The 24,287-nt window shown below is 40.9% G+C and overlaps 1 protein-coding gene across 3 annotated transcripts in view; it reads right to left on the bottom strand.

The window, feature by feature from the left end:
• Window positions 1-20,407, bottom strand: part of arhgef25a (Rho guanine nucleotide exchange factor (GEF) 25a) — a 69,122-nt gene extending 48,715 nt beyond the window's left edge. For 2 of the 3 annotated variants that reach the window (XM_061675878.1, XM_061675888.1), the window contains exons 1-2: window positions 20,087-20,407; window positions 18,555-18,666 (exon numbers count right to left, since the gene is read on the bottom strand). In XM_061675878.1, coding sequence (XP_061531862.1) covers window positions 18,555-18,666; window positions 20,087-20,182 — 208 coding nt within the window. In that variant the 5' untranslated portion in view covers window positions 20,183-20,407. Of the gene's footprint in view, window positions 1-788; window positions 1,197-18,554; window positions 18,667-20,086 lie in introns of those variants that run through there. The other variant, XM_061675895.1, reaches the window with a different exon arrangement.
• Window positions 20,408-24,287: the final 3,880 nt, after the last annotated feature.

The following is a 24,287-nucleotide window of genomic DNA, read 5'->3' as shown; positions in this document are numbered from 1 at the left end:
TCCAAGAACGCGAGCCAATAATATTAAAGCCGTCTTTATGAGCACCCCCCCAAGCCCCCTATACTGAATGTGCATGGCCTCAGTGGGTAGGTCCCTTGTTTATCCCTTTCATATAGACTTGTAAAAGGGTGCAAACATACAACCTAGATACTGCAGCACATGTTGCCATCACACTGTTGTTTTATTAACTTTGTGATGCGATCGCTCAAAATAGATGACGCGTGTACACTGGTGGCAAAATGCTACACAGACTTAATAGTGACTTTTGTGCCCAACGAGAGCGTTGACTCCACACCTCCCACTGCTTTTACTCAGCCGCACTATAGCCTAATGGACTGCTGCCTTTCCTGCTGAGCTTCATTACAACATATACAGCACAGTAGGGGGGCGGCAGTGTTTTGGGTAGAGGAATGTTTTTCCCTCTTATATGTTTCATCCAGCCACGTGCATTCCCGACTGACGCACTCTTCGGCATGAAGACACTTCCAACTTGGCCTGACATAAACACACTCATTCCGTTCTCGTTTTTAATGGAAGAATGTGTGCTGCGGATCCTCGTTTTCTGTTCCTTCTCTGCCTGTCTTTTGTGAGCCCTACTTCATTTTTCACTCACTCTCAGGAGTGTGTGTGTGTCACACCTGTTGTGGTTAGACTGAGGCTTGAGGCTTTCACATAATAAATCAGATGAGGAATCGAACTCGAGATAAGGAGCAAATATGGAGTTGAGGAGAGGAACAAGTTGTGTGTGTATGGCCGTGTGTGTGCGCAACTGCGTGTCTGACACTGACCTCTGACTCGGGCATAGCAGCAGCCACACTTAGTCAGGACTTTCCGGAACAAGTGTCGGCAGCCACAGCAGCCTCGGTGGTGACGATGGTGAGGGTGGCCCCTTTTCATGCTGTTGGACCATGAGCAGGGGTGGGCATGGCCCGCCGCTCCTGCTCCCGCTCCCTGCAGGTTCACCCCCCTCAAAGTTCAAATCCCACCAGAAACAAAAAGGAGGTCGGTTTGGCCTCCTTCTTAGTTGACCGCTGACATTTCACGTCCAGAGGAGTCCACGAAAGAAGCCGCGAAGAAATCCAGTGAGTAGGTGATAAACAGCCATGCAAAGATTCCACTGAGCATATTGTCCTGTCGTATCTTTTTATCTCTGGCTTGTCTTTAATGGAGTGTGTTCGCCTTGGTGAACTGCCTGGTCAAATGACAGACTGCTTCAGCTAAGAGAGACAGAGAAGAGAGCCAGAGAGATGGGAGGGGGGGACAGAGTAAGGGGAGGATTGAGGATGGAGGGTGGAGTCTGCAAGCTCTCCTCACTGGCTATTCCAGGATAAGGTTCCCACTCCCCTAATTTTCTCTCTTCCTGAACGCCCCCCACCAACAAACCACAACCACCGCCTCCACCTCTTCTTTCCTTCTCAGCTGTTTTTTCCTCTGCTCCCTTCTCGCTCTTCGCTCATATTCTACCTCCGTCTGCTCTCTTATCCTCCCGTCTACAGGGTTTTTTACATTTCCAAATGCAAGAGCAGATGAAAAGTGCCTCTGCACAGACTGAGTTGATCCTCCAGCACAGCGACACCCCTACTGACATATAATATTGTGAACAGAGGAGAAGCCATGTTAGGTCGTAGGTGTAATATACTGCAGTTTCCTTTTAAGTGACATGCAAGAATGCTTTTGGTTGAGGCTTGGTGTAGTGTCTTTCCAGGCAGTGTCTGTCTTCTTGAATGACCAAGAGTCGACTACACCAAGCTTTTCTATTTTCTTTCTTTCCATGGAGCGAGCAGTGGGGTCTCAAATTTCACAATGTTGGCATTCTTTGTGTGTGTGCGTGCATGTGTGCATGTGTGCATGTGTGTGTGTGTGTGTGTGTGCGTGTGTGTGTGTGTGTGTGTGTGTTTGTCTCATTTGACATGACAATTCATCTTTAGGTTCAGTGAATCGCTAATGTGTTAGGACAGACAAACAAATCCCAGATGTACTTCACGCACAAAGAGGAGACAAGCAAACCAAATCAGATCTGCTTTCAATGTGGAGTATACAATGATGGTGTACATTAAACAGAATTATAAATGCAACACTTTTTCATGAGCTGAAGTCAAATTTCTCCAACATTTTCCATGCACCCAATAGGTCTACTTCTCTCAAATATTGTTCACAAACCTTTCTAAAGTGTGCTAAGCCACCCATAATAAAAGACCAGTCTAAGATGTGCAGTTTTATCATACAGCACAATTCCACAGACGTCGCAACTTTTTAGGGAGCGTACAATTGACAACCTGAATAGAGGAATGTCCACCAGGGCTTTTGCACGTGAATTGAATGAGCCATCTCCAAAGGCATTTCAGAGAATTTGGCAGTACATTCAACTGGTCTCACAATCGCAGGGCATCTGGAGTTACACCACCCCAGGAGCGCCACATCCAGCAGCTTCACATCCAAGATCGTCTGAGACCAGCCACCCGGACAGCTGCTGCAAAAACTGTCTTGTATGACCAAAGAATTTTTGCACAAATTGTCAACAACCGTTACAGGGAAGCTCATCCAGGTCATCGTCGTGACCAACTTGATGACGTCAAACAAACACAGGTGCCTTTTATTGATGGCATTTTTAATGCACAGGATACCATGATGAGATCTTGAGGCCCATTCTTGTGCCATTCATCCATGACCAACGCCACATGTTGCAGCATGATAATGCAAAGCCCCATGTTGCAAGGATCTATACACAAGTCCTGGAAGCTGAAAACATCCCAGTGCTTGCATGGCCTGTGTACTCACCAGACATATCACCCGTTGAGTTTTTGTTTGGGATGCCCTGGAATGGCACATATGACAACGTATACTAGTTCCTTCCAATAACCACGAGCTTCACACAGCCATTAAAGAGCAGTAGACTAACATTCTACAGGCCACAATGAACAACCTGATCAATCAACTCTATGCAAAAGAGATGTTTTGCATTGCGTGTAGCAAATGATGGTCACACCAGATACTGACTGGTTTTCTGCCCCCCCAATAGGTTCTTAATTTTCTCCCAACTGCACATTTGAGTGGCCTATTATTGTGGGCAGCCTAAGGCAATAATCATGCTGTCTAATCAGCATCCCGCTACGCCTCGCCTGTGAAATGGATGGATTATCTCAGCAAATGAGAAGTGCTCACTAACGCAGATTTGGACCGATTTGTGAATAGTATTTAAGGTAAAGAGACCTCTTGTGTACATAGATAAAATCTTAGATCTTTGAGTTCAGCTCCTGAAAAATAGGCGCAAAAATAAAACTTTTGTATTTACATTTTTATTCAGCGTAGTTAATTTCCTGGCAAATGTGAAAAATTGTACTAAAATCTATAGATGGGACTACATTTAGATACCTTAAAGAAGGAACAACTGATAATTTATACAATTTGGAGTTTGACCAAGCTTTTGAGAAATATGCGAAATACAACCGCACACAATGTCCCAAGTTGGGACATTGTGTTAAACCTAAATAAAAACAGAATGCAATGATTTTCAAATCATGTTCAACCTATATTTAATTGAATACAAGACAAGATATTTAATGTTCAAACTGATAAAACTAGCTAAATTGTGGATGTTGTGTCCTCTGGGCCAAAGAGGAAAAGAACCATCCGGACTGTTATGGACACAAAGTTCAAAAGCCAGCATCTGTGATGGTATGGGGCTGTGTTAGTGCCAATGGCATGGGTAACTTACACATCTGTGAAGGCACCATTAATGCTGAAAGGTACATACAGGTTTTGGAGAAACATATGATTCCATCCAAGCAACGTCTTTTTCATGGACGCCTCTTCTTATTTCAGCAAGACAATGCCAAACCACATTCTGCACGTGTTACAACAGCGTGGCTTCGTAGTAAAAGAGTGCGGGTACTAGACTGGCCTGCCTGCAGTCCAGACCTGTCTCCCATTGAAAATGTGTGGCGCATTATGAAGCGTAAAACACGACAACGGAGACCCTGGACTGTTGAACAGCTGAAGCTGTACATCAAGCAAGAATGGGAAAGAATTCCACCTACAAAGCTTCAACAATTAGTCTCCTCAGTTCCCAAACGTTTATTGAATGTTGTTAAAAGAAAAGGCGATGTAACACAGTGGTAAACATGACCCTGTACCAGCTTTTTTGGAACGTGTTGCAGCCATAAAATTCTAAGTTCATGATTGCATCGATCCATCCATCGATTTTCTGAGCCGCTCCTCCTCACTAGGGTCGCGGGTGTGCTGGAGCCCATCCCAGCTATCATCGGGCAGGAGGCAGGGTACACCCTGAACTGGTCGCATACAAACAAACAACCAGTCGCACTCACATTCACACCTACGGGCAATTTAGAGTTGTCACTTAACCTACCATGCATGTTTTTGGGATGTCGGAGGAAACCGGAGTGCCCGGAGAAATCCCACGCAGGCACGTGGAGAACATGCAAACTCCACACAGGCGGGGCCGGGGATTGAACCCCGGTCCTCAGAACTGTGAGGCAGACACTCTAACCAGTTGCCGCCTAAGTTAATGATTATTTGCTAAAAACAATAAAGTTTATCAGTTTGAACATTAAATATCTTGTCTTTGTAGTGTACTCAATTAAATATAGGTTGAACATGATTTGCAAATCATTGTATTCTGTTTTTATGTTTAACACAACGTCCCAACTTCATTGGAATTGGGGTTGTATCCTGTAAGTTTAGATGTGTAAACATTTTTAATTCATGCCATTCCTTCATGTTTAGCATACAAAGAATAATACATGTTATCAAATTACCCTGTTGAAAATGTTATAGTTTTGCAACTATTTTAATTCATTTCTCATAGTTATATAACTAATTACATTTAATTACATTTTGATTACTTTTCTTAATTTTGAATGAATCCATCAACTTGACCCTTGGATGTCTCTTAAAAAAATGGATTAAAACCATAGATCTTTTAGAATTAACCACATGTTTGTTCTTTGCACAAATAATAAACTGATGACAAAGATGCAATTCTTCGCCCTGTTGACGGAGAGGAGAAGGTTCGTACCTGTTTGCAGCCATTATGGCATAAATGAATCCATGGTCAGTACATAAAGAATGATGACAATAATATCAGGGTGATAGCTGTAATGCGCTTCTTGGCTGTGCAGTACATTCAAAATCTGCACCAACTTCAACTTTAATGGTGAGTGCCCTAATATAATTATATATGGTGGTAATATTATATATGTTCAAGCATATAAAAAGCATTTAAGAGTATAAGAAATGTTTATGAGTGTGGTAGAGGGTAGTAAGAGTGTGGGTAAGATTGGTAAGTGTGGAATTGGAGAGATTCATACAGGTTTAAAATATGTAAAAAATATATTTTTTTAAAATATCACTTCTGGATTTTACTTATTGCGGGGGTGGTCCAGAACCTAACCCCACCGATAAACGAGGGATAACTGTACATACATTTTGTAATTTAAATAATGTAATCTTGTTACATGTAAGGCGGCACGGTGGACGACTGGTTAGAGCGTAAGCCTCACAGTTCTGAGGACCCGGGTTCAATCCCCGGCCCCGCCTGTGTGGAGTTTGCATGTTCTCCCCGTGCCTGCATGGGTTTTCTCCGGGCACTCCGGTTTCCGCCCACATCCCAAAAACATGCATTAATTGGAGACTCTAAATTGCCAGTAGGTGTGAATGTGAGTGCGGATGGTTGCTTGTTTGTATGTGTCCTGCGATTGGCTGGCAACCAGTTCAGGGAGTACCCCGCCTCCTGCCCGATGACAGCTGGGATAGGCTCCAGCACACCCGTGACCCTAGTGAGGAGAAGCGGCTCAGAAAATGGATGGATGGATGTTACATGTAATTAGTTACCTCCCAACACTGTCTGGCATATAGTTCAGGTTGAGCGGCATGAAGCTGAAAGTTGCCATGTTTAGATGAGGGCCCTTTATTATAAAAATTTTGACTCATCAGAATCAGAATCATCTTTATTTGCCAAGTATGTCCAAAACACACAAGGAATTTGTCTCCGGTAGTTGGAGCCGCTCTAGTACAACAGACAGTCAATTTACAGAACACTTTGGAGACATAAAGACATTGACAAAAAACAATTGTGCAAAAAGATGCAGAGTCCTCTAGCACTTCGAGCAGTTCGAATGACTAATATTGCGATAGTCCGGTGCAATGACCATTGTGCAAAGGGCGCTGAGACTTCAAGGAGTGTATGCGGTATAAAGTGACGAGTAGTGCGACAATCTGCGACTCATCAACCTTTACAGAAGAAGTCTGCTTGTTGAATTGCCACCAATGATAGAGCAGGCCTGATTAAATAATCCACAAAATAATAGCATAAGAATAAGGTTGGTAATGACATTATTGCAGTACATAGCAGGTGTTTGGAAACCCAATCAATGATTTGCTTTATGCAAGAAGAAAAAAACAAAACATTTTATATGCATGAATACTGTGACTCAAAGCATGATCTCATCTCACTTTAACAACAACATCACGCAGATGGGCAGCAATCTGAAAAGGCCGCCAACTTCTTCTGATTGCTCCGACAGCAAAGCCACTCCAATTCTTTCAGTTTGAGCATCATCTGGCGAAGAAGCTTATCAAAAGGCATTGCACATCCTTGAGGTGTGCTGTCTTTATATGTCACCATGAGATCATCCATTGCTTTGGAGATCACTCAAAAGTTGGATTTCACTTTTGTTCTTTGAGTTCCCTAAATACAGCAAATGACCAAAAGCTACAAAGCCAAGTTTCCAATAAAGCGTCGAAAGTTCAACGTCAAAAGTGAAGGATGAGCAAAATAACTGATCAGCACTTTTTGGCACCATTATGCTGAGGTACCAAACACAATGGTATGTTATCCTCACAGTGGAGGATTAGATGGATTTAGTGCAGGAATATAATGGAAATACTGTAAAAAAGCTTATCAATAGATACATTTTAATGCACCTCTTAAATGGCCCCGAGGTTGTACAATTTGTAACTCATCCAAACTTTGCTGGAAAAATAGAATTGTAAAAATCGCACACAAAAAAATCTGATTCAAACCACAATGACATCATTGGACACTTAAGCATACTTTGTAAGACTTCAGCTCAATGAGCGGTCAAAAGCTGCATTTACATTACACATTGTTCAAGTGACACAATCCGGATACGCATCATGACATGAAATAAGATATCTATGGATCGGAATCAGGCCTCTTTCAAATCTGGATGGAAATCTTGACGGAATCAAATACTGTATCTGCCAATGCAACTGCAGTGAAGCATAAACGCATATACTATACTAATATACAATATTGTAGTGCACAAAAATGTAAAATTTTAAAAACACTGCAAACTTAACTACACCAAAAGCATAAATATGTTATACCAGACTGAAGATCATTAGATAATGAAAACCATGGTCAACAGTGTAATGCAGTTTAGCTATATGTAGACCAACAGAGGAAAGCGTCAATGAATGCCAACTAAATGCTATGTCATGGTTAATATTTTTATTTATCAGTTATCAATGGTTTTCCTGTTATTGGTGCGACATGTATATATACAGTTTATAGGATATAGACACTGAAATCTGTACTTGGCACACCCCAGCAGCGTAAATCTAGCTTTAAAGATTAACTCAAAAATTAATTAATTGTCTATGGAAATTTGAACAAACCTGAGGTGGACCAGCATCCTGGATTGTACTGTATTGACCCTGTAGTGTGGTGCATTGTTCTTCTTTGTTAAATTCAGCAGGTAGCATCAGATGCGTAGGTTTAAAGTCACGCTATTAACATGATTGTCGCCATTCTGCCGACGGAGTACGGACACAAGGATGTAAACACAAGCCAGCTTGGAGTTGACAAAATGCACCGTTGTGGACCAAAGTGAACTGTAACCCTTTGTGGGAACATGAATAGGAGGAACAGAAGACGAAGAATCAAACCTAACAACAATAGATAACCTCATCTATTCTTAGGCTTGAGAATGACACTGGTTTACTTCAACAAACAGATAGGGATGCCTCCCCTTCCTCCCAGGTTCCTGCTATCTCTCAATTTCTTTTCTTGTAATGGATGCTTTAGGCGTCAGTGATTAAAGGGCTAATTTTACAGAGGGAATATTAAACAGTGCTGCTGAACAACGTCACTTGTCTGATGCTGATATGGCCTCCAAAAACTGTGTGAGGAGCAGAGTAGGACATGCGTACAGACAATTGATTTGAACACAAAGCGGAGGTTTTTAAGTGACGCAAGCTGAAGCAAAGGCATCCATTTATTCATTGGCGGTCAAGGTATCGCAGTGCAGAGATTTTGACAATTTATTGTTAGGCGCATTCAACATTCATTAAGGTAATGTTGAAATAACAAGCTGCCAAAGTGTGACTGTACAAGATACCCAGTAGAGGGAGTTAGGACCTGTTGCATAACAGACATCAATACTGTTTGTGTGGTGTAGGGTTTCTTAATCATCAGACACATTTAACAAGAAATTTACTTCTTTGGTATTAATCAAATGACCTTATCAGTTAGCACCATGAAGCAATCATGAAAAAACTGGCCCTAGCCTGGCTACACATGCAAAATCTGTGCAGAAATATGGGAAAATGTGTTCCTAATCTTCCCCCAACTTGAAGGGGGAGCGGAAGAGAGGTGAGGCGTGCATTTACACTCATTTGTCTCTCTGCTTTTATCTCACTCCTGAACTCCCCCACGCCGCTCTCTGCATGTTACACACACACACACACACACACACTAAAGACCAACAACACACAGATGATTCAACTGCGTGTGCAAGCTTATTCATGTGTGAGCTGTCTCTATGAACCTACACTTTCACTTTCAAAGTGGCTTAAAATGTTGTCTTTTCCAGGTTACATAACATTTATTTGGTGAGGTGATTTAAACACCCTCAAAAGTGAATTCAGAAATTTGTTTCCATATTTAAAGATAATTGCTGAAAATGTGCATTGACTGGGAACTAAGTAGTACTGTTTTTCACATTACTCACTACCGTGAAGTTTTTGATAATTGCGGAAAACATGCAAAGACAGAACCATGTACAAGTTGTAGTACTTAGTGGAGTGTGGAGATGTACTGTACTGTTAAACTGTTTTTCACCATTTCAATTTTCCAAATTTTTTTGGTGTGGCTAAAATGGGGCCCAGTGACACACTATTTCTACCACTACAGCTTGCAGTTAGCTAGCTAGCTATGCACTCCGAAAATGCATCTTCCCTGGATGCCACAATTTACAGAACAGCTCAATGTTGTTATTTAACTTCCCATGTGTTATGTATTTTGTGTTATTCAGGCTTCTGTAATACACATTTACAGTGTCCTTGTTTCCAAGGTGATGTACAGTATGATGCACATGTGCTTGATTTAATAAACAAACAAAAAAGATAGACATTGCAAGCGTGTCACCTCAACAGACACGCATGCAGTTGGTTATCCACAGCGTCATTCCCCAACCCCCCACTGACATTAGCCTAAGTCCAGCAACCAGCTGAAATCCTGCCAAAATATGCTCGCTTAGATTTTGTTTTCCATCTCCTACTCCCTTGCCTATTCTCCTTCAGCTCCCTTTTTTCTCTACTGTCATCTCAAAGCTAAGAACCAATTAAGGAAAACCGGCATCCTGGCCATGCCGACATGAGCGGGAGGTTTTATGCTTTTGGCCGACGTCCCATCAAGAAAAACAGTCGCTGTCATGTTTCCGTCTCTGTTGTCCTGGAGAGGTCTGTACGACTTGCGGTTTTTGCCCAATTACAGCAGCAGCAGATGTTGTAGGCGTGCAGCAGGGAGTAAGTTTGGGTGTGTTGCACCGAGTTACTTGACACCCACCATGCAGCTGCACATCGGCACTCCAGAGACATGCACCACCTGCAGAGTTGTGTGCCTCAACACATCAGATTCTGGAAAGTATTACCTGCAATCGGTAATAAAGTGTGGAGAGGATTTTCTTTTTATGTAGTCATTTTCTTGTGGACACTTTGGTACTTTGCTCAGGATACAATCTGGTTGCAAGCATTTGCAAAGGCAGACTTAGACTTGAACTTGATCAGTTATGAATATAAAATATGAATTCCACATTCTGTGGCTCAACAATTATTAGCTTTTTTTAAAATTAATTTAATATACAATTATGATCCCTGATGGGTAATTAGATATATGCACTTTTGTTGTATACTAAACAGACACACTTGACACCTTAAAATCCAGATTATTCCACAAGAGCAAACCCCAATTTCAAAATTTATAGCAATACAAGGGTTTCTTGAGATACAAGTGACTGAACTGACATTTTTTTGGATGATCTTTTTAAATTTTGGATTTTTTTTTTTTTTAAAAGGTTGGAGATACAAGCGCTGTGTGGTGGCAGTGAATTCAACTCACTTAAAAACTAGCAGCAGTTTAGTGAACAATTCTTAGAAACTAGCACCAGTTTAGTGAACAATTCTTCAAAAAACTGACAAAAAAAATAAACTCATTATGCATTGTGTATTTAAAACAACCACATAACTTTGCCTTAACGTCCACTAGCTTAATGCTAACACATCAGATATGCCATAGACTGGGTAACGAATAGCATCTATGTACTGGTGTTAAAACACTTTAAGCATCACATATTTGAACACAAATGGTGAGCGACACATGTAGACAGATAATGTCAATCCATCAGCTATAGTAAACATTATACATTATTCACTACTGTGTACTAATGTGATGGATAAAACATGACTTATTACTGAGAAACTCACTGCAGGTTAAGCCGTTGTTTTTTTAGAGCACTGGTACTTCCACATTACATTTGTTTGCTAAAATTGCCACAGACATCTATCTATCCATTCACACACATCCATAATGTAAAAATTAGCCTGAGAGTGAAAACTAATAACAGTACAGCAATTTGGATCTCATATGACCTCATTGCTGGCTCCAGTCATGGCCAACACCAACTGCATACATGTACAGTAACGGGAGGGAAGACAGATTGAAGCTTTAGACAAAGCATGATCCTAAGTCATAGAAAACTTTACACTTGAGACTATATGAGTCACATGCCCATGTTATGGAAACAATGAGTCCCAACCCGGTCAACAATGAGTCCCTTCAATTTATCATCACGGAATACAGATACAGTAATTTTACGCTACATCACAGTTCTTGCTTTGCGGTCCCGCTATATTGCAGATTTTCATTACAGATGTTACTCTATTTTTTTACACTGTTTGTACAACATTTTTCTGTTATCGATTGCTCTTGCTCTCTCTCAGTATATTATGCGTTGAGGCCTGTCATGATAGCAAATTTTTTAGGACGATATATTTTCCCCAAAACTATCAGGACAAGCAATAGTTTCGTTGATGTTTTTTATGCCACCGATTTAATGATATTAGAGCGTAATAATTCAAGTACATCTTTTTAAAGAATAATTCACTTTTAATTCCAATTCTAAGAATAATGAACATTGATATTGTAATGTTGAACAATAAATAAAATACCTTAAATAATGCCTTAACAGGCAATGTACTGCCAATCAAGTTTCCAACTGGTTAAGAAAAAGTGCCAAGTAGGAATATTAATGACAACACAAGTAGATCAAAGCAACCTGTTTCGATTCAAGATGTGTACTACTTTTTAAAAGTCTGCAGATCTTTCATTAAACACTGCTTTGTCAACATATTAAATAGCTACATCTCTTACAATAGTAATTCCATACTGTATATAATGTGAGCATACATGTGCCATAATCACGTTAGTATTTGCATTGGTGGGCAAAGGGTTCCAGGATTGCAAGCTGACAGGAAACGGGAAATGTCCCAGCGTGGTTTTTCTTTGTTCCCAGCTGAAGAAATTGGGTGGGATGGTTGAATGAATTTTGTCACTTTGAGGTTTTAAGTCGTGTTGTCTTTTTTCCGACTTCATACAAATTCGTCATGCCAGCTCGTTTGGCGTTAGCGGGATGGCCGCATTTATCTGGCTTGAATCCAAAATGTTCTTACATCGCCGCGGTCCCATGAGGCTTTGGAACAAATTCCATTTATGCCACTCAGTTTTCGGTAACTGCAGCTATTTGCTCGTCATCCAAAACTTAGTTTCATGTACGTGCCCGCATTTCAAATGAACGCCTACACACACACAAGCGCACGCACACAGACTGACACGCACACGGCCAATCAGAGGGTCCCCGCTCATCACTATCTCTGATTGATTTAGAGACCACGATGAAACCCATCGTGTGTCTGCTTTCAAGTTGCGGAATTATTTTTTTCTTTCTCAAGTGACTGGGCACCTGTAAGTACACTTGCGCTCTGTTTTTTTTTTTGTTGGGGGGGGGGGGGGGGGGTTTGTTTGTTTGTTTGTTTGTTTTTGCTGCACTATTCAGAAATTACGGTCAACCAACCCAAATTAGTTGCACTCTAAAAGTCCTGTCCTGCCAAAAGAAATTCATACGCCTGATTTCCAGCATCACCCCAGAGTACAAAGCCATGCATCTGAAGACACAGATTGATCGTACTAATGATAATTTTTGTGCGTCTTAGACGAAGGACGCACATCAAACAAGATCCCTGCTACGTATTTTGGAAAACAGTGCTGTGAACGGCACATTTTGTGGAAGATGACTGTAAACTTCGTGGAGTAGATCACATCACCAGCACATTTGGACAACACCAGCATGAACAGTCAATAACATCTGCTGCTAGAACTAGCTATCGGTATCTGGTCAGATTAGGCTTTTTCTTGGCGGCTATCATGGTTAGTACTGTGGCAACACGTCATCAGTAGGGTAAAACTAAACTGTCTCACGATGGGCTAAACAAAGCTCACGTTTCCTATTAGTGGGTGAACAAATCAACACATGGTGAATTCTGTAGTAAGATCCGACATCAAAGGATGAAAAAGCAACGTTGCTATAAACTTTTAGCTGCCACAAGCCAGTTATCCCTGTGGTAACTTTTCTGACACCTTCTGCGTAAAACCCAGCTATCATGGTGACAGCCCCCAAAAAATAGCCTGGTACCAATCAGAGCACATCTGATTTCCATATTCAAATTAAGGAGAACAGTGATCCAGTCAGTTTATTTACACAGCAAATATTAATAAGAAATCCAGTCGTCTCATCTGCCAGGCAGTTTGAACCGACTAGAATAATTTGAAAAAGGGTATCCTGGGCATTTCCAACCCAAATTATCTTGCAAACCCAATAAAAGGACAACCCAAAAAAATAAAAACAGGTGTGGCATGGGACCTTTAAAGCAAGCTAACCAAGTATAGTATGCTCTTTTCCTTTTTGGACAACAATAACAGCAACCCTCTTCAAATCACCGAATCAAAAATGTATATAAATTTAAAATGATTTCTAGTCACTGATGGTGTAGTGGTAGACCCGCCTGACTTTGGTCCGGGCACCGTGGGTTCTGTTCCCACTCAGTGACGGTGTGAATGTGAGTGCGAATGGTTGTCCGTGTCTATATGGGCCCTGTGACTGACTGGCGACCAGTTCAGGGTGTAGTCTGCCTTTCGCCCGATGTCAGCTGGGATAGGCTCCAGTGGCCCGTGACCAGGATAAGCGTTATTGAAAATGGATTTCTAGATCCCAATAAGTTGTTTTAGAAAAGGTAGATACAGCGTATAGAGCCACTGTGAAATTTAAGTTGTACACGTGTAAATTAAAACACTGATTAATAATAACTGTTGAAATTGCAGTCATTTTGTTTTAAGACATTTCAGATTGCTCATATGATTTGAAACAAGATTTGCAACAAAACAATATACTTGTAATATTGTATTTCCCCACCAAAAAGGGAAAAAAATGGGAATTGTTTTTTTTTTTTTTAGTTTATTAGGCCACGAATATACTAGTCGGCCCACTTGAGCTCAAATTGGGGTGAAAGTGCCCCCTAAACTAGAATGAGTTTGACAACCTTGTTGTAGGATGTAATGGAGCGTAACACAATTAATCATTATTTCATACACACTACTGCGCCATGATCCGTCATGAAATAATGCTGTTTAACCTCTGGACTTTCCAATGCAATGTGATGCACCTTCAGGTTGATCTCTGCCCATTTAAGGTCACATGCACAGTTCATTCCCAGGGGCCTCTGGGATCAGCACTCTCCCACCCTCTGGCAAAACTCGAAATAAATGATTTCAAGCATATTCTGCTCAATTTATGGAGCACGTTTAAAGATCGTGTTGTAGGACAGATGTTGAAACTAGGTGTGCTAGGTGGTGCAAGACAGCTCATCTCAAGGTGAACCTTTTACGTTCCTATTTTAATCTGCTGGTTTGAACCAGGATTGGGTTGTTGTTGTTTTTTTCATTATTCAAAGAAATTCAAATAAAACTCATATCTGTTACTGAAGAAATATGTAAATGTGATCCATATGTGTGCACGACTGTGGGTCAAACACATCTGTATTACAGACATAAAAGAAATACGGTTACCCAGAAGTACTGCAAAAGGGCAGGCAAGCCAGGCAATAGCCTGGAGCCCCGAGCCGAAGGGGGCCCCTGGGAGACGACTGACATTGGCCGTCATATCAATGACAAAGCACAACACTGCAACAACGTGTCGCTGTCGTGTACCGCCACGTAGGACCCCTTACTAGCTGTTGCTGGCTGGCGGCCCCGAGAGACACCTTGTTATTATGTTTAATTCAGTGATAGTTTTTTCCATCTGAGTTTGAACCATCCTATTTTGTTGGCCATCCTTGAACACACCGTACGCTGAGGCAAAACCGAACATGAAGTCAGTTTTGTTTTGCTTCTTTCCCAGTCAGGCAGTTAATGGCCTTTGCTGTTGCAATTTACCTGTATTTCATCATGTTTATTTTGTGTTGTGTGTAAACGCCAAAAGGTGACGTTAATTACTTATGTTGTTTGTGTTGTGCTTTTTGTATAGCATATTTGTGTACTCATGTGTGATGTCGTATCAGTCTGTGCCAGTGTGCTATTCCCGCTAGTATGCTAGCCAATATAATAATGAGCCTCATGTGAATTTGGCTTGTTTGTATTCAGTAATTTAACTGCTGAACATGGTAATTTATTGGGTTCACTATTGTGTACATTTTAGATGCATGGGGTCGATGTCTCCCTGATTCTTCTGTCTGTGGTGTTGCAGAACACAGTAAGTAATCCAATCAATCAGAATACGAGTCTGTGTTGTCTAACCGGAGCACACCCCTCTGTTCCTTGCCACACATTTGAACATTGAACTCCCCAGAGACATCAAACTCCCTTTTTTACAATCCTCTGTTTCAGTTCATATCAACAACACAACTGTAACCAGACAACACTGTGACCATAATGGTGGCAACAAAGGCTTGTTGAAAATACACCTACAGTACAACAAAATCAACTTAACAATCAATGCAGGCAAAAAGACAAAAAACAAGAGGATGAAGAGAAGTACAATTACAAAAAAACAGATCGTGGTAAGTGTAAATGTTTATCAGTTACATGATAAAAAGTAATGATACCAGTTTGTCCCAGTCCCACCAAGAATCAGAATACTTTACTGCATATTATTAACTAACATTAGTTAAACGGCAGACCCCAAAGTGAGACAAAACTATTTGAAAAAAAAAATGTTTGAATTTGTTTACACAAAATGGGTGTGTATCATTATTCCCCATGTTGCAAGATGTTAGTCCTGTGCTGGCAATAAATAATGTTAAAATTTGTTGTTCATCCTCAATAGGGTGACAGGATTTGAAAGAAATATATTTAATAGCTCTGTGCACCTGGACAGGATCACAGGTTTAAAATGGCACAGCTAAAGACATTATAGTCACATAAGAGACAATTGGAAACGAAAGGAAAGAGAAATACTGTAACTAGGAAACTGGGGATGTGAGAGCAAATAATAAAAGCGCTTCAATGAAAAATCCAGTGGTCACAAGAGCAACAGGGTGGGATGTAGAAATGGCTAAAATTGAAAAAAATACATAAAAATGTTTTTAGATGGTTAGCGCTGGCCTTTGATTCCTGCAAAGCCACATGCAGGCATCTTGTTTCTAACACATAACAGATGGCCCTAATGGCCCTACGAACCATGGCAGAGCCCTCTCCTTTTACCTTCCCTTCCAGAAACACGGAAACAAATGGAAACAACACGCTGACCTCTGCCTGACAAACCATAGCAGAGTGCAGTCATACGTCCACAGTGTCACTATCTATGTTGGATAGCTTGGGAATAATATAGACACACAGTAACCCTTGTACATGAGACCAAGCTCAACGTACTTTGGATGTTTTCTCAAGTTAGAAGTGGGCTGAAAAATGAAAAAATCGGCAAAACGATGGCTCCTAGCTCGAAAAATTGGTAAGTCGTGTCACTTTTATCTTAAGGCACCTTTGTATTTTATAACTAGCTTTCCGTAATCGAAAGCCTGTTCTCATGACGATTCAGTTGTCATGGTCTGTGTTTTGGTTTGGGTTGAGTTTAGTTTTGTTCCATGTTTTCCTGTGTTCCAAGTTTGTCGTGTGTTTATTTAGTTATTGTGTCCACCTGTTGTCGTCAACCTTCTATCTTGGGTCGACCAATCAGCTCTCTCCAGTCACTCGTGTCTTGTCCAGGTGTTCCTCGTTGTTTCGTCAATTTGCTTGTATTTAGTTCCCTGATTTCTTTCACTTCTTGTCAGGTCATTGTCATTGTAGTATGTCATTGCAGTATGTCGTTGTCAGGTGTCTTTGTCTCTGTCACGTCTTCCTCACCAGTCATGTTTTTTTTTTTAGTTTTAAGTTTATTCAAGTGTTTATTTCTTACTTTGGTTATCTGTTGTGGAACTTTGTTTAGTTTGCGTTATCCATGTTCCCTGTTTGCCATTTTTTGGGAAATCAAATATAATTTTTTTAGACTCCTGCACTCCTGCCTTGCCTCCCAGCCTCCCTGCACTTGGGTACTCCACATTTTTGCCTTGCCTTCCTCGCTTTCGAAAACCCTAATCATGAAATCAGTGAATTTAATGTGAAAAAGAATGCACTGTAATTGGAATAAAACTTAAACTTTTATAAATGTCACATTAATCCAAAGTGCTAGCTAGCCTTTTCATCCAGGCATATATCCAATACATGTTTGTAAAGTGTGTCGCAGTCCAGTTTATGCCTTGGCTTAAACTTTTTGTACAATTCCACATTAAATTCTTAATCATACGTGGCACTGAAAGCTGTGAAGTGAACAGCTCTGAGGTACTTAAAGTCTGCCACTTGCTGTTGTGGTTTGGTCTGGAGGTCTTCCTGCCTTGCCTTTCACTCATTTTCCATCTAATTTCCTATCTGGAGGAAATTTGGCCTATATGTAAAAACACTCAAGCAGAGGCAGATGTCTGGAAGGGGAATAAACCATTTCCCTTTTGGTCACCTTGATTCGACACGACCATGTACACTATATACTGTATTGCCGTAACTTTCTTTTCTTTTTTTCCTGAAAGGAATATTTGACCGATTCTAAGAGCACACCACATCCAAGTCAGGCCATTGGAGATAAGCATCGTTGACAGCTTCCTTTGGCCCCACACCCAGCCACCTCTAGTACCTCTTTGGTAGACCAAGCACTGATTTCAACAACAGATAGTGGTCCAGCCATATGGTCCCCACCACTAGAAATCACATAGTGTATATAGACACACCATCCAATCCAAACTCAGATTCAGCGACAAAGCTCCTTTTGTTCAACTACACTCATGGAAAAAAAGGAATGGCACACAAATTAGGTGCACGAATAAGTGCAACCATCAGTGTTGTGGCAAAAGGCAAAGGACATGTTTTCTTGAACTTTTTCTTTTGCATGCTAAATTAGCACTAACAGAGCTTGTGGCAATAAACATGCAGATTTAAATAACTGATGACATTCAGATTGTTTTTGCTAAATTGCTGATTGGAGTAATTATTGCAGCAAATGAGCAACGTTACTTCCAAAATCATGTAAAAAATGACAAATGAAAAACTCTTATCTCAAGGCACCACTGTAGTCTATTTCCTAATTTAGTCTATTTCCAAGGTGACAAAAAATATATAACATTCACTTGCCAGATTTTAAGTCCCACTTATACTCGTCCCCGTCCAAATTATTTCAATGACTTGTACACACAATGAGTGACATCGCAACAAACAGTGGTGGTCGAAGAGAGAGAGCCCATGATGTTTCAGCCACAGATGATTTAAAAATAGCAGCGGCACACTTTTTATATGTCCCATCAGTGGACAAAAGATGCTGTCTGGTCATCAACACTGTATTTGACCACCATCAGAAATAGGCAGGTGGCACTGCTTACATTCAAAATTGAAACATGACTACATAAAGGGCCCATGACACAAGACAGTTTTCCAGCCCAATTTGACAAAAATAATATTTTGGCCGAGCTGACTGCAGCTCATACGTGCAGCTCGAGTGATTGAGTGGCTGACCAGGGCATCTTACAGGGCTGACATGTCACATAAAGACCCAAAGCTGAGCTCGGAAGTTTCGGTGGCTCTGACTGGTTTGGTGAGGGCCAGTGTTTACACAAGCATTGTGCGTTGTCACGCTGTCACGCTCGGTGGAGCTTTCAGGTCCTACCTGTTCCTTCTCTGGCCTGTTCCCAGTCCTGTCCCTCGGGCTCCCACCGGCCCTGGACTGGCCCCCTTTCCTCTTCGCTTGATGGGAGGTCCGCCTCACCACCCTCCACGAGCTGCACACAGAGATGCCTTTGTCAGATGGGGTCCTGCTTTCCGGGAGGAAGTCTTGGTAAGAGTGCAGAGTGATTACAGTCACATAACCACAAAACCTAACTCTTGCGCTTGTATTTTTCCATAATGCCCTCAGTGGCTTTTCTCCATTCCTCCATTCCTCCATGAGCAACAATTCAGTGGAAATTGTTGAAGGCCATCCTTCGGCCCTCGAGCAGAAGATACAGTCACGCTAGCAGCACTAGAAGTCACTGTTATGTAGTGATGGTGAGTGTCAGGTGAGGTTTTAATACAATTTTAAAATAAACATTGTTCCACCAGAAAAAAGGGAAAAAAAACAGTAAAAAGAAAACCAAATAAAAGACTCTCTGTGTAGTAATATAATGCCAGATGCTTTCCCGCAAACATTTTGATGGCATCATGTTCAAGGAATGAATTTGGAATTAATGTGGCACCTTATGGGGCAACAAACTATATTTGGGGATTTATATAAAATATATATATATATTGTACACCAGCACAGTGTACTAGTGGTTAGCATATCTGCTTCACAGTTTTGGGTTTGGGGTTAATTAAAGACTCTAGATTGTCCATAGAGTTGGCAACCAGTCTCGGTTGTACCCTGCCTCTCACCCAAAGTCAGCTTCGATCGACTCCAGTTTACCCGTGATCCTAATGACAACAAGCAAAAATAGAAAATGAAATAGAATTTAAAAAATATAATAATAAAAAATATTATAATAATAATAATAAACAGAATAAAATAGAAAATGGATTTAAAAAGACGCCATACACTAAATTGTAATGCAAATAATCCCCGATTAATTCGAGCCAATTACCAAAGAAAGGTCACAGTGATAAAATGATGACATTCCAGGTATTTTGATGAGCTGAATGGGCTAAATAGATGATGAATAATTTAATACATTTTGATCTTGCATCACATGTTTGATTCTGCCTCGTGTTTCATCCCTAATTTCTAAATTCCTTCCAGGCAACCAAGAGAGACTAGTCACAAAGTCTCCCTCTTCTCTGAGTCTCAATTGAAGATAGACTTTAAAGTTAAGTGGATATGCAAAGTGTTCAAGGTATGAATTCCATGCGCCTCAGTGACATACAGTGTGTATGAAGTGAAGATCCAGTCAAATACAGAAATGAGTCTGGAACTTATAGCCCACATTGATCATCTGTCAATCAAAGTGCACATATTATTCAAACTCACAACCACATCAAGAAGTTTTTTAAGAGTAATCAATTAACACGCATGTTTAGGAACTGTGGGAAGAAGCCAAACTACCTGCAGAAAACTCCCATAACACAGGAAGAACATGCAAACAACGCGAAAGACATTTGAGATTTTGACTTGCTGTGAGGCAGATACAATAGGTTAGACACATGCTTCATCACAATTGACCGACTCACCCGCTGTTGATTGGGCATTGCCACAGAAGTAAGCATGTCAGCCATGGCTCCCAACATCTGGTCAGTGCGTCCCTGATTCTTCGGAAGCGCCTTCATTCTTGCCACCTAAGATGCACCTCTTCAACCTTTAGTCAACAATAGTCATCAAATGTTGTGCCTTTCGTCCCTCACTTTCCCGTCCTGCCGCTTTTTTTGTCTCGGGGTGTGCCGGAGCCTGTGTGTTAAACTGAGCCGCCGACTTCATACAAAGGAATGATTGGTTCTGGAGGAGGAACGTGGGACGTGCACTTGTGCAGGAGCTCTTGTTCCCATCTTATAATGAAAAAACGCATCCAAGATTTATTTGGGCCTCCTTGCGCTGTCTTCCTCTGCATCCGTATCCTCTTGTTGAGTTTTGCTGATGAACTGCCCTGTCCTTCTCTTAGTGTCCAACTGGTGAGCCGAGACTCATCACCCTCCCTGGAATCCTCCTGTCGAGTTCTTCATTGGCTGCGCAAGATCACCTCTCTCCCACCCCCCATCCATAAAAAACTCTCCTCCCTTCATCTTCCATTATTTTTCCCCTCCTTGTCGTCATTACTTGGATTCCTTGCTGAGTATCATAATAGCTTAATTTGTGCTACATCTTCTTGCCTTTCTTTGAAGAATACTTGTACCTCTTTCCTCCCTTGCCACAAATGCGTCCAAGTCGCAGCCAGTGACACATGGTGTGTGTGAACCCTTGAGCAGTAGGGGCAGCCCCAAATAAGGTATGAACACAAAGCCCCAGAAGCCATCTATTTATGAGACTATCATCAATTGGACCAAGGTCTTATTCAACTCCTTTACATGCCCATGTGCTAAGAGTGTTAATGAGCAATGGAGTATTTCTTGATGCTACCTAAAAATGGTTGAAACCCATGTGTTTAGAAGTGTTGTTGAAATTTGAGTACTTCATTGGACATTTCTTTGGTTTAAAAGTTAATTAGGTCTTTATTTGAAGTGACTCAACCATAACAGTCTTTAATTCCAACAATGAGTCCACAAAGAATAGAGTTACTGAAGTCTCACAGCTGTTGTCAATAAAGTGATCTTTTCAAAGACAGCCACTCATCACACTTGTAATATATCCTTTGAAAATTAGTTGCAAATATTTCATAATAAGAAGAATATAATGCATGACTTCAGTTCAACTTTAGAGAACACGCTATCCAGATGAATAAATATGACTGACACAATGAGGGACACAATTTTAAAACTTTTCTTGGGAAATATTGTTTTATTTAAACTGATTAAAATCATTTCTGTTAAAAATGTTTGTTAAGAGATCAACACACATCATGTGTCTCAGTAACATCTATTTTGATGTACATCACAGTTATTAAAATGTATATTGTCCGAAATACTACAAAAAGTTGTGCATTTGGAGTTTTTCCTACCTTTTACCCAAAAGGATGCAAAAAGTGAAGTTCTGCTGCAAACCTCTGCACAAACATGTTGCATTGAGCTACATAGAGCTTATAATTTATAGTTCATTCATAATTACAGTATGTATTTGTGGGTTGGGGGGTGGATTACAGGATATTTCTTTTCGTGTGCAAAGTTTTCTATAACGAGAGCAGACTCGAAGCTAAAGTTGCTGCTTCTTGGGCCCACACAAAGAGTTACTGAAAAGAGTCACCTTTTATTCTTGCACAGTTGTTTGTTGCCATTATTCTGCATTTTTCAGGAGTTTTCCCTCACCTGTCACCAGACGAGTTATTCTTGTGTCTTCTGATACTTTGGGACATCATAGAGATGAAACATGATAAACGGTAGCATCTCCCTAATTGTAAATCTCAATTATAGTCAAATAAATGTTTGTTAGTCCATCCTGGACACAAGCTCATATTTCGCTCTTTGGTCTATTGACATAAATGTTCTTAGCCACTCTGGATCAGATCAAATTGCTGCAGTGAGGATGCCCGGTACAGACTGCATGGGCCCCAAATTGGGCCAAGTGACATAATCACGTGTCCTTGAGTCGAGTACAATTATCCACTTCTCATCGTAGTAACTTTCCCTATATCGGTCTAAATGTCCTTGCCTGGCATGAATACATTTAGTTCTTTGTCCTCACTGACCTCCTCCCATTTATTTGATTCCCTAACGATGCAAAAGCAGACAGGGATTATTTTACATGGAAAAGTTAAGTGCTGGTAAAACCAGTCCTGGACAAAGTGCCAACACTCTAATATTAGCTGAGCCCATGGCCGTATGCAGAATCACTCACTAAGCAGGCTAAATTTAGCGCTGTATTTCCCAAGCCTCTCTCCAATGTCTTCTTCTCTCACACTGACCTCTGCTGGGTGGAATTATGCCCGCTGAGGGATCACACTTGAGAGATGGGGGTCCAGAAGGGTGGCGGGGTACTGCAACAAATGTCAAATAAAGGATTCATTAAGAAATTATGTTTTTGTGGACGTCAAGAGTGTGTTTGTGCATGTGTATGAGGTTGCCCTCCTGTGTGCACAAGTGATATCACCGATGCTTTCTCCTCTCAATAGCAGATCATCTGTAATTCACTACATCAGCCGCACTTCATTCGAATTCAAATTTCACGTCTTAAAAAGATGGCTTGATAGTGACTAATGTATTGTGATGATGAATGGTGTCATCAAAGAGTGTCTGATAGTCAATGGTGGGAAGAACAAACAGGCCTACTGTGTTACTTTTCAGGTGTACTGTTAACATGATTTCTCTAGTGACTTTTTACTTGTATTCGCTACAGTTGAAAACGGTACTTTCTACTCCTTACTTTGTCAAATTAGGCTGGTTACTTCTTTCAACCTCCACATACAATGACACAACATTTTAAAAAAAAAAAAAAGACATAAATAGAAGGAAAAGTTAAAGTCGACCGCAATTGAGATGTTGATTGAGATCTTGGGGACATAAGATGGAAAAAAAACAGGACCAGCAGCGAGATGGAGAAACATCAACCCGGGAGAATCAATAACAATGAGGCAACACATTCGGAGAAGCAAGCTATTCCTCCTCCCTGGCCTTTTTCAAGAAAATTCTTTGATGTTGTCAGCAACATGAATGATTCATGGCAAATGTTGTCTTGCGGCAGCCTTAAAACTACTCATCTTCCATTCCACTTATCCTCACTGGGGTCGCGGGCATGCTGGAGCCTATCGCAAATATCTTCGGGCGAGAGGAACGGTACACCCTGAACTGGTCGCCAGCCAATCGCAGGGCACATAGAAGCAAACAACCATTCGCACGCACATTCACACCTATGGGCAATTTAGAGTCTTCAATCAACCTACCATGCATGTTTTTGGGATGTGAGAGGAAACGGGAGTGCCAGGTGAAAACCCACGCAGGTATGGGGAGAACATGCAAACTCCACACAGGTGGGGTCGGGACTTGAACCCCGGTCCTCAGAACTGTGAGGCAGGTGTGCTAACCAGTCGTACACCGTGCCGCCCCTACATCAGCATGGCGTTCAAAAATTCGCTGTCAACTCTAAAAAAAAAACACACACACAAATGAATGTAATGTTTTTATCATCAGCTAATTTAAAAAAAAACATTTAATTTACGTGTTAAAACATATCCAGGTGCAATCCTAATTATCCTGTCAGAATTTGGATTGTTGCAAAGCCGTGTCCACGGATTTATTGTTTCTTCTCAACTCTTTTCTTCGCTAAAAAAAGAGGTAAACAAACTATTTTGTGTGCTGTTTTTTATGGGCATATTATTATTATGTTATGAAAACAGGTATTGTATGTAATTGACAGTAAAAAAATCATTTGTAATTTTTACTTTGGTACTTAAGTACATTTCAGTCTCTACTTCAGTACTTTACTGGAGTACAGGAGTTGAATCAATATTTCTACTTTTACCAGCATATTTTCTTACACATGTATCTGTACATCTTACTTAAGTACAGAAAGGGAGTACTTTTGACACCTCTACTGGTAGCACAGTATGTGGCCTGAACATTTGGTTCAACCACACCAAATAAGCATGACTCACTTACAAGTGCTGCATTTCACTATTTGGTCTCAGGGAGGCAGACTTGATCCCCAGTAGAGCGGAAGTGTTGCACACCCCCAGCAGCATGAGCAAGAGCGAGAGAAAAAACAGCAGGGTTAATCTGTTTACACACACTCTTTGACCACATGTGATTGAGGCCCTGATGCGTTGAATAAACTTGTTTATGTGATGTTCTT

This window comes from Phycodurus eques, chromosome 1 (genome assembly GCF_024500275.1).
Source record: "Phycodurus eques isolate BA_2022a chromosome 1, UOR_Pequ_1.1, whole genome shotgun sequence".
NCBI classification, from domain to species: domain Eukaryota; kingdom Metazoa; phylum Chordata; class Actinopteri; order Syngnathiformes; family Syngnathidae; genus Phycodurus; species Phycodurus eques.
The sequence above is the reverse complement of the archived record's forward strand: the minus strand, read 5'-3'. Positions and strand labels throughout refer to the sequence as shown.